A 17,463-nucleotide genomic window follows, 5' to 3' on the forward strand; every position below is an offset into this window, starting at 1 on the left:
TAAAAGGGAATCATGACGTGTCACACACGTCATGTGTCCTTAAGGGGTTAAGTTAACTGCCCAGTCATGTGTCTCATCCCACCATGTTTCAGTTATGCCTATTATATCATATTGTTTAGTGTATGCTAATGCCTCTAGTTCCCCCATTTTGTTATTTAGGCTCCTTGCATTAGTAAGCATACATTTAATATCATGCATCACTTGTATATTTTGTGAATTATCAACATTACATAGCTTTGCTGTTTTGAGCTTGCCCCTCCCCCGTCTCCACCCTCCTTATACTGTGCTAAACTCCTTTCTGTCCTATTTCCATTTTGTAAATTGCTATAACCCTCCCCCCTACTACTATTTTAAAATCTCCTCCAACCTTCTAGCCATCCTATCCCCCAGCACTGCAGACCCTCTCCCGTTTAGGTGCAATCCATCCATTACTACCATCCACTACTATAAAGGTTGTACCCAATCGCAAAGTCGACCCAGTGCTCTAAAAACCCAAAACCCTCCTTCCTGCACCAAGACATCAGCCACGCATTAACCTCTCGAATCTCCCGCCGCCTTTCCACTGTAGCGCGTGGCACAGGTAATATCTCAGAGAATACCACCTTGGAGGTCCTTTTCTTAAGTTTGCTACCTAATTCCCTGAAATCATTCTTTAGGACCTTACATCTTCCTCTTACTTTGTCATTGGTACCAACATGGACCATGACCGCTGGGTCATCCCCAGCCCCTCCCAATAATCCATCCACGCCGTCAGCAACATGCCGGACACGAGCACCCGGGTTGCCCTATCTGCTCTCCTAATGATAGAGTCCCCTACCACCACAACCTGTCTTGCCTTCTTTACATTTTGATTCCCAGCCGTACTAGGGGGGCTGTTAGCTCGGCTGTTATAAGTAACAGCTTCCTCTAATACAGCTACTCCTGAGCTGATGCTCCCAACATCTTCCCTCAAACGGGCAAATCTGCTAGGTTGCACCAAATCAGGACTAGCTAGCCCTTTCCTCTTCCCGCCCCCCCCCCCTGCTTCCTCGCCCCACTGTCACCCAGCTACATGCCTGTTCCCCATCTGTCTTATCTCCTTCCTCTCCACTACCTGTCCCCACTAAACTCTGCTCAGTCAGCAGCAGACTCCTCTCAAGATTGCCGATCTCCCTCAAAGTTCCAGAGAAGCCACTCGCACACAACCATCACAGAGGTATGGACCCTGGACGGGTACATCCAGGCATCCATACATGCAACAAGATGTGCATGGAGTTAAACCAGCAATCTTGCTAACGCTCATTTCCCCAGATACAGAACAATAAAAATAAAATAAAAATATATAAATAAATAAAAATAAAAAATTACCTTGATAGTTTAAACCCCTAGTTAGTTTTAACTCCTGGTTTTCTAACTCCTACTTGAAAGAGTCTGCTTCCAAGTAATGTGAGCAAGCTCAGAAGCTCAGTGGGTTAGGGGTGTGCCTTTATGGGGATACAAATCCCACACAGGTGCAATTAATGAACACTCCCCCCAATAAATCAAGCAGCAGCACAAAAGAGGGGGAAAAAACAGAACACACACAAAAAAAAAAAATGTAAAAAACTAAACTTTTTTTTTTTAAACTTTACCAACTGAACGAATTAAACAAAAATAAAATACAAACCACTCTCCACAGTATACAAACCACTCCAAGCAACTCCTGGTTTTCTAACTCCTACTTGAAATAGTCTACTTAATAGAGTCTGCTTCCAAGTAATGTGAGCAAGCTCAGTGAGTTAGGGGGGTGCCTTTATATCATAAGCACTTATGTAATTTTCATGCATGTGAACGTATCGTAATACGTATACCTGTATCTGCTATTGTAGCCCACTTGGTGGGATTGAACGGACACATGCTCTCACCTAACCGTTGTTCAGGGAGCTTATAATACTAATTCTCACAGCATTATTACCACCCAATGTATAACCGTTAAATGAAAAGCGTTCACTTAGTTACCACTATATTAGAACCCAGGGCCGGACTGGGAAGAAAATTCGGCCCGGGCATTTTTTTTTATTACAGCGGCCCACTAAAAAGGGGGTGGGGCCAGATAGGGTGTGTTTTGTCATCACAAAGTGAGCATGTTGGTTCAATGCTCTTCCAGGGTAGATCATGCGCAGAGCTCTGCTGAAGAGCTCTAGCATGAGAAAAAGACCCTGTATTTGTTCTGCACCACGCAAACGAATTTAATAACATGCTTGCACTGTGTTTGCTTGAAATTTGTCTCTGGTGTCTCCATAGATGGGATACCAGGAGACAAAAATGCTAGGAAAGTGTATTGTGCAGTGTGTGTGCAAGGGGTGTAGTGTGTGTGTGCGTGATGGGTGCTGTGTTTGCGTAAGGGTGCAGTGTGTGTGTGCTGTGTGTGGTGGGTGCTGTGTTTGTGGGTGCTATGTGCGTGTGAGGAAGCTGTGTGTGAGGGTGCTGTGAGTGTCAGGGGTACAGTGTGTGTGTGGGTGATGGTGCTGTGAGTGTCAGGGGTGCAGTGTGTGTGGGTGCTGTCAGTGTCAGGGGTGCAGTGTGTGTATGTGTGAGGGTGCTGTGAGTGTCAGGGGTGCAGTGTGTGTGAGTGATGGTGCAGTGTGTGTGAGTGAGGGTGCTGTGAGTGTCAGTGATGCAGTGTGTGTGAGTGAGGGTGCTGTGTCAGGGGTGCAGTGTGTGCGAGTGAGGGTGATGTGAGTGTCAGGGGTGCAGTGTGTGTGTGTGTGTGTGCTGTCAGTGTCAGGGGTGCAGTGTGTGTGTGTAGTGTGTGAGTGAGTGAGGGTGCTGTGAGTGTCAGGGGTGCAGTGTGAGAGTGAGGGTGTTGTGAGTGCCAAGTGTGCAGGTTGTGTGAGCAATTGAGGCTGATGTGACTTGGGTGATTATTTCCCCCCTCCCTGCTTACCTTATGCCTGGGAGTGGGGATCCTGCTTCTGCCATCCACTCCTGGTGGTCCTAGTGGTGAGTGAACTCTAGCCTGTGGGGCTAGAGTTTACTCCCACGAGACCTGGAGCGTTGCCATGGCAACACTCCGAATCTCGCGATGGGAACCCGGCGGAGCTTTAAGTTAGAGCTACTCTGGGTTCCTCTCCTGGCTCCCTCACTCTCTCCCCCGGCGGCCGCAGTATGCTGTATGTGGGCCAGTAAGGGAGATCTTTGATCTCCCCACCAGCCCGCCGTGGACTACTGCAGGGGCGGCGTTTGGATATCGCTGGCCCTGCAGGGGCTGGCAGGGAAGATCCTGTGATCTCCCTGCTGGCCTCGGCCCATGGCCACCACGGCCCACCGGGCATTTGCCCGGTGTGCCCGATGACCAGTCCGGGCTGTTGGAACCGTTGATTTGATTTATTGCATTTGACAGCCTACTGTTGTACAACGCTTTTCCATGACGCATTTTGATTGTCAGAAATGTACCGTACTTGACTCTATGCTACGCTCCAAAATAAAAAAACAAAGTCACAAAGTCAGATTAACAAGCCAGAGAGTACGTAACCAGAAAACACAAGTTCAGTATCAATACTAGCAAGAAAAGACCACAACAGGGCACTGAGAGACAGGAAAGGTAAGTATTTATATCCTTGTCTTAATTCTGATTGGATAACTTCCAATCAGAATTAACAATCACACGTGGGGGATATCTATACCCCCCACTGTGATGTTGCGCTGTAGCAACCCCGGCGTTCATCAGTACCGGCTCCCAGCGTGCAGCGTTAGACATGCTGCCGCTGGGAGGAGGAGAGGAGGACGCGAGCGGCGTGTCAAGGGGAGAGGACGCCACTCGCTGACCGGTAAGGGGAGGGGGACGGCGGACGGCGACGGAGCGAGGGTGAGTGCTGCGAGAGGATTGCAGCCTCCCCTCACAGCTGCCCGCGGAGCCCTGACAGTCACACCTCCCTGCATGTGACTTGCACAGCCTTCCATAAACCCTTTGTGACGAGACCAATCTCGCCACATTGCATTGGAGGAGCCTGGTTGCCCGCCTGCTGCCTTTGGATTATGGGCCGGCAGCTAAAGGGTTAATTTGACTGCAGAAAGATTTATTTCTCCCTTTCTGCACAGCCATTCGGTAGATTCTATCTACCGAACAAACAGACGTTTTTCAGACTCCCCAGAGCCGTGGGAAGCCGTCCGGCGCCGTTAATTGGCCACCCAGAAGCTGGAGTGTGCCCTCCATTTACCTCCCTGAAGCTGCGGTTAACCGCAGCTTAATTGATTGTTACTGGGTGGCCGCGGTTACACTTAGCGGCCACTAGATGGCGGTGTTCCGGAGCTCCCCGGGCAGCCAGCGCTTTTCTGCCCAGCTTTCATGCATCAAACCCGGACACTTTTACGTGCAGGCACCGCTGAACCTCCAGCCCCTGGTTCTAATTTGTATATTTTTAACCGAATGCATGTAAATTCGGTAGTTTATTTTATGTGAATGTTAACCCAGATAGCACAGCCATGGAGCCAATTTGTGTAATTAACTCTGGCTCCATGGCAATTAAACTGTATTCGTGTGGTCTGAGTGCCATTCACCTAATAATGTGCACTCAGACCTGAGCTATCTGGGGATATGTGACATGTCTGTGTTTTATGTATAAAAAGTAACTTTGTGTATTTTAAAGTGATAGTCTGTCTTTGTGTCCCCACGTGTGTAATGGAGTTTTGCCTTTGTCCTGGGAGATAATTGAATTACTTCTCCAGGGCAGAGGGGAGGAAGCCAGGATGCATTGTGGGGATGTTTTACTTATGTATGTCTGTAATTGGTACTTGTCTGTCCGTTGTTACAGTCTTCCATCTGGTCCCCTAGGGGAGTGTCCACCAGGTGGGGGACCTGCATAAATACAGGGGCAGGTAGCCCTCAATAAACAGACCACTGCTTGACCCTCAACACGGAGCCTTGACTCGTCCTTGGGGGGATTCACTGTATGCTGATAGGGATTGACTGCCAGGAGTGTAAGCCGCTTGGGAGCTTTTCCTGTTCATCTGCTAGCAGCTATTCGTGAGGTTCCAGTTCGGGAGTTTGGAGTGCTACCTTATTCCCTTGTATGCAGTTCGGGAGTTTGGTGCATTCACTTGTATCCAATTCGTGAGTTTTGTGATTTTGTGATTCTACAGTAGCTGTGCCTGTCTGTGAAAAGGGGATTATCGCCTAAATGGATTTTAACCCCTTGTCTGCTGAAACGGTCCGTTACACACTTCCTGTAAAGAGAGCCCTATTTAGGCTTTATTTATTGCAAGTTCTGTTTAATTAAGATTTTCTTATCCCCTGCTATGTTAATAGCTTGCTAGACCCTGCAAGAGCCTCCTGGATGTGATTAAAGTTCAATTTAGAGATTGAGATACAATTATTTAAGGTAAATTACATCTGTTTGAAAGTGAAACCAGTTTTTTTTTTTTTTTCATGCAGGCTCTGTCAATCATAGCCAGGGGAGGTGTGGCTAGGGCTGCATAAACAGAAACAAAGTGATTTAACTCCTAAATGACAGTGAATTGAGCAGTGAAATTGCAGGGGAATGATCTATACACTAAAACTGTTTTATTTAGCTAAAGTAATTTAGGTGACTATAACCCCTTAAGGACCAAACTTCTGGAATAAAATGGAATCATGACATGTCACACACGTCATGTGTCCTTAAGGGGTTAACTGGGTCTGTAACATTTCCCATAGTAACACGGAACCTACCCTCTGTTAGTAAATCAGCAGCATGGGAATTATTACTTGTCAGTCCCCCTCACTAACAATAATAAGATTGATATGGAAGAATTCTGACTGGCAGCATCACAAAAACTCTACTTTGCTCACATACCCATACCAGGCTGTCACAACATGGACCTTAAGAAAGGCCAAATACCATGGCCTAATGCTGGGAACTTTAAAGAACGAGGAGCCGATAATAAAATTGATCAGATATTATTGGGATTCCCATTGATTAGGCTAATATGGTAGGTATAACCGCAAATAAAAGGCTTGTCAATAGGGCACCAGCAAGAAATTAATACTTGATTCTGCCACTAATAATAATAAAGTTGAATGAGTCTTAACTAATAGATTGGAGGTTAGGACAAACCCTAATACCTGATAGAAGTGAAATGACGATAAGTAAGCTAATAGAACTAACGATTGTCAATGTGGATGTGAAAGAGATACCTAGTAGTGCTGCGTCTATTGTGGATTATACAAGGCTTAGATAAAACCGTGACAGACTGAGGAAGCCTGAATATGGTTAAATGTGTAATGAGAGGTTCTTGGTTTTCAGGAGTTCAGAGAGGTTCGTAAAGGAAGGAATTGCATGGGCATAGCAATGCTGAGAGTCAACCGTAGTATGACAGGGTTGTAGTTGATCCTTGTAAAGCTGGAAATGTTGTATGTAATTGCCCAAATTTGTGGCAAACATATGTTGTAGTGGATTGCCCACAGAGGGCAATATATAATGTATGGAGTAAAGGCCTAGTGAGGGCCACATGTAGAGGTATTGCAGTGGAAGGCCAATATTACCAAATGTAAGTCTTGAGCTGCTGGGTGTATAATAGGATGTATGTAAAGTAATGATTATGGCATTAACAATTGTAGGTTAATTGTTCCAAAGTTGTAGGAATGGACTGTGATTTGTGTATGGACAGTAGTGATGCTCTGGTATTCGACCTGGTTTTATTTATTTATTTTTACACTGAGTGGTGTACTTAAATGCAGTATAATAGGGCAATATACAACCCCCGAGCAACAGGAAGGCCACAATTAGTTTGTAGTACAAAAAAAGGGCTGTGCCAGATATATAGAGGGACAATAAAAAAAAAGACAATGACTTATATCAATAGGTAATCAACAGAAGAGAAGGAGTAAAAGCTGTGTATACGTATAGTAAAAAGAGAGAGATAATACTTTCCAGGGAAAAAAAAAAAATAGTCCAAATTTGGAAGATCTCACTTAGGTGAAAGTCTTAATGGGAGGTTGTTAAGATTTTATATCCTCAATGACTTGAAGTCCAAACATTCCACTCATATGAAATATAAAAAGACAGAGACAACCAATAGTGTGATATGTATAATCTGAAGGAGTCACTAAAGAAGATACTTCATAAACTGACATTTTAAAGAGCTTTAACCAGCTCTAATGGGAAGGGTGTACAGCGATATAATCCCTGCTTATGGAATATGCAGCATCCAGGTAGGATATGCCCGACACTCAGGGAAAAAAAAACCTGATAGTGCTCAAAGTTTAAAAGTTATCTGTAATAGATAAATAAAAATGGTACTAACAAGTGTAGAGCAGACTAACTGCTCTTTGATGTCAGCGTTGGTGGTATGATCCCCACCTAGGATTGCTTGGAGTCCAAAGTTGCAGAATGCCAGGTAACAATTAAAAATAAGTAGTGTATATAAAAAGAGATGATTGGCACCAACAGGTGACCAAATAACCTTTTATTGATAGACATAAACAAATTAAAATATCCAATATGCATTTCACCAATGCGGCTTCTTCAAATTGAATACAGCGTGTAACCTGGCAAATAGTTTATTTAGGGATGGAGGTAATTAAATTTGGCGCCAAAAGTGAGGACAACCAATCAAATTAAAAATAATTAACATACTTAGAAATGAGTTAAAAACCTACCATATAGGGGGGCGGGGCCTGACTGCCATGGCGGAGAGTCGCATCTTGCCTGAGCTCCTCTCCTACTAGAGCAAAAACGATAGTTTACGCTACATTTAGCCCAAATTATCATTCACCCAACAACTCACCTGCATCCCAACCTGACTGCAATACACTGCGGAGGTGGGAAACGCGACAGAAGCTCAACTGCAGCACAATCTGAGACATGCGGCCTAGAGCGCGACGGACGGGAGAGGCGGACGACCTCCCAGACCGGAGTGATTCAACAGCCCTAATCGACATGCAAAAGCCCCGTGACCCCCCCCCCCCCCTTGGACCGGCGGGGGTGATCCCGGTCCCCCCTTAGGAGGAATGCCTGCTCTACTGGGTACAGAGGGAGAGATCACTGATGCAAGGAAATCAGGTGACCCTCCCAGAATGGCGGAAGCCACGTGGCACCACGACCCTGTCGATGTACAAAATGACCTAACGACCAGACTTAATCGAATATTCGACAAATTCTGGCGGGACCTGGAGAAGAGGAGGCATTGCACCACCTTTGAGCAAACGCTAACATACACACCATCACAGCAGGTTGTAAGCCCACAGCAGACTCCTGCAAGACGAACCACCTTGCCGGCACAAGCAAAGCCGCACCGGCGCCCGCCTAAGTGGCGGGAAAACAAAATACTCAGACCACGACGGCGAAGACTGAACAGGTCACAACGGACTGCTCACCGCTCCATACATCCTGCACTGGACACTGACGCTACCCCAATTGCGAGAAGGTTCGGTTGCATGCACCGACGAGCACACAAGCCTGAAAAATCTGTCACGACTGCTTGCCGCTCTCGCTCCGGGCCGCGGCCTACTCCACGACAGACCCCTCAAGTATCTCCCCTTTCCAGAAAGCCCGGCACACAGCCAGCCAACGGACCCACCAAGAAGCCCCGAGCTGAGCCACAGACCAGATACGCGACTTATGCTTCAAATGACTCGGAGGGTGGTAAAGCCTGGGACTGGTGGGGGGCTACCTTGCAGAATTTCAGCCACAAGCTTAGACTCGGGGTGGGATGACACACCCGACCTCAGATAAAACCCTAGCAGAAACAAACCACTTCTCACCCACCTCCTACTCAACAGGGATAAAATCTCACTAATAACCCCTAGGGTCACTAGCCTGTTATCCCCCTACCATGAGCACGCTTCACAGTTTATTTTACACACATACTCACCATGTCTGATACAGCATAACACAACACTTCCCTCTTACTATAAAGCCTAGACATGTTAGATCTCACCTGGACTCCAAACCATACTATAAAAAATGTGCTGTATATTCAAATGCCATATATATGTCACGCTATGTTCAATTTAATGTTTGTCACTGCTGTTGTGGCATTGACAGAATGTTTGTAAACCACAAGCACGCAAAAATAAAGACTATAAAAAAAAAAAAAAAAACTACCATATAGACTATATTTGTCTCTGGGATGATCTGGAGTTGTTTTTTTTTTTTGTTTTTTTTATGTAGCTGACTGCAGTTTATTGGGCGGTCTAGTAGTTATCCTATACTTTTGTCTGTTTATACTTAGAAATGAGTTAAACGCTTAATTCTGGATAAATATAACTAATATAAATGTTATATTATTATTATTATTTTTTTTTTTAATCAGAACGAAGCTTAATAAAGGAGACATAATGAATGGGGAAAAGTCACGTGACGCGCGATATTTGCGCGTCATTTATGCATGGCCGCTAGGGAACTGTAGTTCCTACTGACGTCGGCGTGCGAAAAGCAGCAGCTGATGTCAGAAAAAGGAACTAGATGTTCCTCCCAGCAAATGCCAGGAATACCATATAGAGTAGGGTGGTTGTGGACTGTGGCCACTATTCTAAATGGGAAGGGAAGACAGGGAGCGGCCATAGTATTAAGGGGGAGTAGGTCTAGGGTAGCCACAGCGGCCATATTGGAAATGGGCAAACCGCTGACATAGCTGTAAGTGGAGAAGGGAAATACATAATACGTAATAAGCAGTATTGATAACGAGAACAACATCATAATTATCTAACAATCTAAGATAAATAAAATAAATAAAAGAACGTATAACATAAAATGGCTGTAATACATAAAAAAAGAAGTAAGAAAGAAATAACACTAAAAGGGAAATGTAAAAAATAATAGTAAAATGGAAATATAAACATTTTAGAAAGTTATACAAATCAAAATTTGCATTTAAACCACAAGGAGCTAGGGTTTGCAAATTAAACACCCACTCCATTTCTGATCTCCCCCCAATTTTTTTTTTTTTTATATTACCACCTCTCCAGGGAATATTGTATTTCTTAATTCCAATACATTTCAAAAGCTTTATTGCAGTGGAATCTCGGTAAAAATAAATTTAGAAGGCTGAGATTGCCACGTGGTATGTGCACGTGCATATGCTGATGTATCGGTCGGTTGGTTGCACGTGGCAACGATACAATCAGTAGTGTACGGAGCATGTGCAGGAATACAGGATATACGAGTATTCCCCTCCTCCATTGTGCTGGGCAAGCCATGTGGTCAAACAGGAATTTAGTCTCTATTCTGTTGATTGGGTAAGAGTACGTGTAGGTGGAACTGATTATAGGAGGAGCTATATGTCTATATAAGGGACCTACACTGTACGATCAGGGCTCAGATTTTAGCTGTTGTTGGTGACATTAGTCCCTCTGAGTCCCGGTCGGTGAATCAAATAAAGATCTCTTCCTTCCTGAAGAAACCTGTGTCCTCTCTGTGCTTGGCTTCCGTCAGTTTCTCCGGTATCATTATTATTAGTGATAAAATGTTTAGACACTGAGTGGTTTGGGTATCCTTTAATAATGTTCCTACAGTGTTCCCCTAACCTTGTTAAAGGGTTAGAGGGTTCCCCTTTTTTGGGGCTGCTGCCGGTCTTACCTATTTATTATTAGGCCCTCCCTTGGCCTTCCACAACATATGCTTCATATGGCCCTCCGTGGCCTATGATCAGTGCCATGTTACTCAAGTATCTCCTCCTTATCTATATTTAACAGTCCTACCAGTTTGGGCTTTTACGGGTCAAGTTGGTTATGTACACGTTTTATGGAGCAGGTCTGCCATATTGCATCACTATGTGTCAATTTAAACTGCTCCACAGCTCAACAACCATTAACCAACCCACATCATATCACTTCATACACGCGCAAATTATCATACTGCCCTGCTATTCATGAGCTCTCTCGGCCTTCTACTCATATACCTTTACACACAGATTTTACTAGGCCTTTACTTACATAAGCTTCACACGATCCCAGGTAGCTTACAGCTACAAACTAATTTTGACAAGAAAAAAGGTGCAAAGTGGGTAAGCACTAATAATATAAACATATATGTGTGATGTCGTGCATCTCTCATGGGGACTTAATAATTTCATCTTTTTTTTTTTTTTTGCATTAATGGTTGTGCCTTTTTTTGCATGATAGGTCATGCCTATTTTATTTTTTATAATATTCTTTCCATGTAAGCAGTTGCCACTCTATTGATAAGTATACATATTGTTTTCACACTGTTTAGCACACCCTTTGCTTTCTTATGATAGTGACGGCCAGATGAGGGCACAGTATAACTATACCTAGATCCTGGGTGGCCAAATGAGGGCCTAATAAGTAGTTACTGGTGCATAATGATACAATTAAATGGGGTTTAATAAATTAGTAAAAAAGAAAAAGGGGCCCAAAATAGATTGTTGGAGGACAGAACAGGGGGTAACCCTAATAGTATGAAATGAGAAAAACAAGAGAGAAATCTGTCCTATAACGCATATACAATTGTTCGGATTATGCAAATTCCGAACAATTGTATATGCGTTATAGGACAGATTTCTCTCTTGTTTTTCTCATTTGGGGTTTAATAAATGCTGAAAATATTTGAGCAGACCGGTTGCAATTTAGTTTGTTATTCAATACAATGTAAGTAGTGATGGATAGTGATGTCGCGAACACAAAATTTTCGCGAACCGCCATAGACTTCAATAGGCAGGCGCATTTTAAAACCCACAGGGACTCTTTCTGGCCACAATAGTAATGGAAAAGTTGTTTCAAGGGGACTAACACCTGGACTGTGGCATGCCGGAGGGGGATCCATGGCAAAACTCCCATGGAAAATTACACAGTTGATGCAGAGTCTGGTTTTAATCCATAAAGGGCATAAATCACCTAACATTCCTAAATCACAATGGATATGGATTGACACCTGACATATGACATATTGACACCTTGACATATGGATTGACACCTGTCCTCAGAGACCTTGATACACACTGACACAGAGCAGAATAGGGACTGTTCCCCCTACATAGAGTCACTTGGCAGATATGGATTGACACCTATCCTAAGGATCCCTGATACACACTGACACAGAGCAGAATAGGGACTGTTCCCCCTACATAGGGTCACTTGGCAGATATGGATTGACACCTATCCTAAGGATCCCTGATACACACTGACACAGAGCAGAATAGGGACTGTTCCCCCTACATAGGGTCACTTGGCAGATATGGATTGACACCTATCCTAAGGATCCCTGATACACACTGACAAGGAGCAGAATAGGGACTGTTCCCCCTACATAGGGTCACTTGGCAGATATGGATTGACACCTGTCCTCAGGGACCCTGATACACACTGGGGGGGACCTACTGTTCTCCCCCCACCCCCACCCCTGCGTGGTGGGTGGGGGCCATAAAAATAATGAGGGGGGAACCTACTGTCCTCCCCCCCAGCCCCCACCCCTGCATGGTGGTTGGGGGCCATAAATCACAATGCGGGGAGGACCTACTGTCCGGTGGGTGGGGGCCATAAAAATAATGAGGGGGTGGTCCTAGTGTCCTCCCCCCCTGGCCCCCACCCCTGAGCGGTGGGTGGGGGCCCTAAAAAAAACAATAAGGTGGGGACCTACTGTCCCCCCCCCAGCCCCCACCCCTGAGTGGTGGGTTGGGGCCCTAAATAAAAATCCCCCCCAATCAAAGGTGACTAGGGGTCCCCAAGCCCCTAGTCTCCCACCCCAAAAAAGTTACCCCCTTCCTACCCCCCTCACCCTAAAAAATAGTGAAGGGGGAATAAAATAACTAACCTGTAAAGAAAAATTCAACTTACCATTTGATGTCTTCTTTTTTCAGCCCCAAAAAGGCCAAATAAAAAGCCATAAGAACCGACGCAATTTAAAAAAAAAAAAACGAGCGCAAAAAAATAATAATCCATCTGCACCCATGGAGGCCTCCGCGCAGACTGAGCTCTGCAGGGCGGGGGAAGGCTTATAAAGCCTTGCCACGCCCTGCAATTAGGCTAAGAACACTCTGATTGGCTGGTTTAAGCCAATCAGAGTGCTCTTTGTCATTTTACACAGCGTGGGAAAATTCCAAAGAACTTTCCCACGCTGTGTAAAATTACACAGAGCACTCTGATTGGTTAGATTGCAAGCCCACCAATCACAGTGCTCTGTGTCATTTTACACAGCGTGGGAAAGTTCTTTGGAATTTTCCCACGCTGTGTAAAATGACAAAGAGCACTCTGATTGGTGGGCTTGGAATCTAACCAGAGTGTTCTGTGTCATTTTACACAGCGTGGGAAAGTTCTTTGGAATTTTCCCACACTGTGTGAAATGACAAAGAGAACTCTGATTGGTGGGCTTGGAATCTAACCCATCATAGTGTTCTGTGTCATTTTACACAGCGTGGGAAATTTATTTGGAATTTTCCCACGCTGTGTAAAATGACAAAGAGCACTCTGATTGCTGGGCTTGCAATCTAACCAATCAGAGTGTTCTGTGTCATTTTACACAGCGTGGGAAATTTCTTTGGAATTTTCCCACGCTGTGTAAAATGACAAAGAGCACTCTGATTGGCTTAAACCAGCCAATCAGAGTGTTCTTAGCCTAATTGCAGGGCGTGGCAAGGCTTTATAAGCCTTCCCCGCCCTGCAGAGCTCAGTCTGCGCGGAGCCCTCAATGGGTGAAGATGGATTTTTTTTTTAAATTGCGTCGGTTCTTATGGCTTTTTATTTGCCCTTTTTTGTGGCTGAAAAAAGAAGATTTTAGATAAAAGAAGACGTCAAATGGTAAGTTGAATTTTTCTTTACAGGTTAGTTATTTTATTCCCCCCTCACTATTTTTTAGGGTGATGAGGTAGGTAGGGGGTAACTTATTTTGGGGTGGGGGGGCTGGTGGCTAGGGGCTTGGGGACCCCTAGTCACCTTTGATTGGGGGGGATTTTTATTTAGGGCCCCCACCCACCACTCAGGGGTGGGGGCTGGGGGTGGACAGTAGGTCTCCCTCTTATTTTTTTTTAGGGGCCCCCACCCGCTGCTCAGGGGTTGGGGCCAGGGGGGGGAGGACAGTAGGTCCCCCCCTCATTATTTTTATGGCCCCCACCCACCGCGCAGGTTATTTTTATGGCCCCCACCCACAGTAGGTGTCCCCCCCCCAGTGTGTATCAGGGTCCCTGAGGACAGGTGTCAATTTATATCTGCCAAGTGACCCTAAGGAGGGGGAACAGTCCCTATTCTGCTCTGTGTCAGTGTGTATCAGGGATCCTTAGGATAGGTGTCTATGCATATCTGCCAAGTGACCCTATGTAAGGGGAACAGTCCATATTCTGCTCTGTGTCAGTGTCTGGGGGGAGTATCTGCAGTAATACAGAGTGTCTGGAGGGAGTATCTGCAGTAACACAGAGTGTCTGGAGGGAGTATCTGCAGTAACACAGGGTGTCTGGAGGGAGTATCTGCAGTAACACAGGGTGTCTGGAGGGAGTATCTGCAGTAACACAGGGTGTCTGAAGGGAGTATCTGCAGTAACACAGGGTGTCTGGAGGGAGTATCTGCAGTAACACAGGGTGTCTGGAGGGAGTATCTGCAGTAACACAGGGTGTCTGGAGGGAGTATCTGCAGTAACACAGGGTGTCTGGGGGGAGTATCTGCAGTAACACAGAGTGTCTGGAGGGAGTATCTGCAGTAACACAGAGTGTCTGGAGGGAGTATCTGCAGTAACACAGAGTGTCTGGAGGGAGTATCTGCAGTAACACAGGGTGTCTGGAGGGAGTATCTGCAGTAACGCAGGGTGTCTGGAGGGAGTATCTGCAGTGACACAGAGTGTCTGGGGGAGTATCTGCAGTAACACAGAGTGTCTGGAGGGAGTATCTGCAGTAACACAGGGTGTCTGGAGGGAATATCTGCAGTAACACAGGGTGTCTGGAGGGAGTATCTGCAGTAACACATAGTGTCTGGAGGGAGTATCTGCAGTAACACAGAGTGGCTGGAGGGAGTATCTGCAGTAACACAGAGTGTCTGGAGGGAGTATCTGCAGTAACACAGGGTGTCTGGGGGGAGTATCTGCAGTAACACAGGGTGTCTGGAGGGAGTATCTGCAGTAACACAGGGTGTCTGGAGGGAGTATCTGCAGTAACACAGAGTGTCTGGAGGGAGTATCTGCAGTAACACAGAGTGTCTGGGGAGAGTATCTGCAGTAATACAGAGTGTCTGGGGGGAGTATCTGCTTGTAACATTTATATGCACTAAAACAAATAAAAAAAAATGGTTGCAGCTTCCGGATGAATCTAAAATGGATGCTGTCCAGTAGGTGGGAGGGTCTGCTAGGGAGGGTGCGCTGCTGATTGACTGGAATGTGTCTGCTTACTGTGAGGTACAGGGTCAAAGTTTACTCAATGATAAAGAATAGGGGGCGGACCGAACATCGCATGTGTTCGCCCGCGGTGGCGAACGCAAACATGTTATGTTCGTCAGGAACTATTCGCCAGTGAACCGTTCGGGACATCACTAGTGATGGACAATGAAATAAGATTAACAGGCAGTACCATAAATGCTAACCACATGTATAGGTCTAAGTTTGGACCTGACATGAATTTGTCATAATTTGATGTCATAATTTTTTGCCATATAATTACAAATGTACAAACGATGCCATATAATTACAAAACAATGCCATATAATTACAAATGTACAAACGTAGGCCAAATGAGTGCCTGAATACCCAGATGGCAGACAAATAGAATACATATATGTTCGGAGGCTGGAAGAGCCTGGTGAACATAAGTAACAAATGCTGATCTGCTCAAAGCTGACAAATATATGGGCCGACAATAATAATCTGCAAATATTAAAAACTAAATATATGGCATTGCATTAAATATTAAAAATGCAGGATGACTAAATGAATTGCATATGATAAAATTGATATGGCCAAATGAGGGTCAAATACAGTAAGCAAAATGCATGAACCTAATCGAGGTGTCACTATGGTGCTATGTATAATTAAAATAGGCCAAATTTGCATTTATAGTGATAATCACCATATCCGAATGATACCATTGATATTCTTACTGGTGATATAACTAGCAATATTATCAATGATATCACAATTATCTTGTGTGATGTAATCTGTTATGCCATTGATGAAATCATGGAAAGCTCCCATGATGGAACAGTTTAAGTTAAGAAGTTCCTTGCTTTTTAATGTTTGATTAACATATGCATTGTTAATATCTCCTAAATAATTATCATCACCTTTATTTACAGGAAATAATGTAATGTGATCTTTGTTTCTTTAGGTTCACCTTGTTTGCGGTAGACACTCATGGACGGCACTCAGCACATAACTCAGTTACTCTGCGTACTGCATGTCCACTGGTAGATGATAGCAAGGCTGAGGGTATGTATTTTTACTATTTACATGTTATGACATTTTTTAAATATACATTTGTGTTAGGGGCAAAAAAGCAGTATAGAGAGATAGTGAGGAAGTTAGGAGTAGCGTAATAAAGAATGGGAATTAGTCGGTTGTGGTGTGACGGAACCAATGATGCAGTAGGGCCTGGAAATATAGAGAGGCCACCCATGAGGTTTAACCCCTTAAGGACACATGACATGTCTGACACGTCATAATTCCATTTTATTCCAGAAGTTTGGTCCTTAAGGGGTTAAAGAAAATGTATATTGCTTGAAATAGAGGAAGTGGAGGGAGGGGATATGCAAATCACTAGAACAGGAACATTGTGGAGAAAAGTGAGAAGTCCCTTTAAAAAGGGTAATTAATCCCCTCCCAAAATTCCAGGCAAAGCCTTAACATTTGTGTTAGGGGCAAAAAAGCCGTATAGAGAGAGAGTGTGAAAGTTAGTAGTAGCGTAATAAAGAATTGGAATAAGTCGGCTCTGGTGGGCCAAAACCGACGATGCGCTAGGGCCTGTAAATAAAGAGGCCAAAAATATAGTCTAATGGGAACTTTAACTCCTTAAGGATGGCGGGTGTGCTATGCCGTCCTTGGGGACCCTGCTCTAAATGCCATTGGACGGCCTAGCACGTCCAAGCCGTCTAGGGTACTTACCCGCTCGCCGACGATTGTGATGGGGGGACTTACCTGGCATCCCAGGGAGTCCCCCTGCTGCCCATCTGTCCCTCCTGGGCCATGTGATCGCGAGGTCCTTTCGAGGACCTCACGATCACATGGACGGAATAGCCTCCATGGCAGTGCCAGCAGGGGGAGTGCCTGGAATGACAGGTAGTCCCCCTGCTGCCTGTAAAAAAAGTTTAATAAGGTTAAAAAAACAGTGTAAAGTTAAATAATATATACTTAGATCATATATGTATAGATCTAAGAATATATATATATATATATATATATATATATATATACATGTATATAGACTAACACATACATACACATACACTGTCTAAGTGTATTTTAATATTAATATATATATATATATATATATATATATATATATATATATATATAGCCAGGAATGAATATATATATAGCCATGAATAATAGCCAGGAAAAGAAAATTATGGTAAGTATGATAACATTTTCTGTAATA

At 44.5% G+C, this 17,463-nt stretch overlaps 1 protein-coding gene across 1 annotated transcript in view; it reads left to right on the plus strand.

Annotated features, from left to right (window-relative positions):
- Nucleotides 1–17,463, plus strand: part of ASTN2 (astrotactin 2) — a 925,983-nt gene that overhangs the window by 836,380 nt on the left and 72,140 nt on the right. The window contains exon 19 of the mRNA XM_063432386.1: nt 16,198–16,298. Within this exon, the coding sequence (XP_063288456.1) occupies nt 16,198–16,298 (101 nt within the window). The remainder of the gene's footprint in view (nt 1–16,197; nt 16,299–17,463) is intronic.

This window comes from Pelobates fuscus, chromosome 9, assembly GCF_036172605.1.
Source record: "Pelobates fuscus isolate aPelFus1 chromosome 9, aPelFus1.pri, whole genome shotgun sequence".
NCBI lineage: Eukaryota > Metazoa > Chordata > Amphibia > Anura > Pelobatidae > Pelobates > Pelobates fuscus.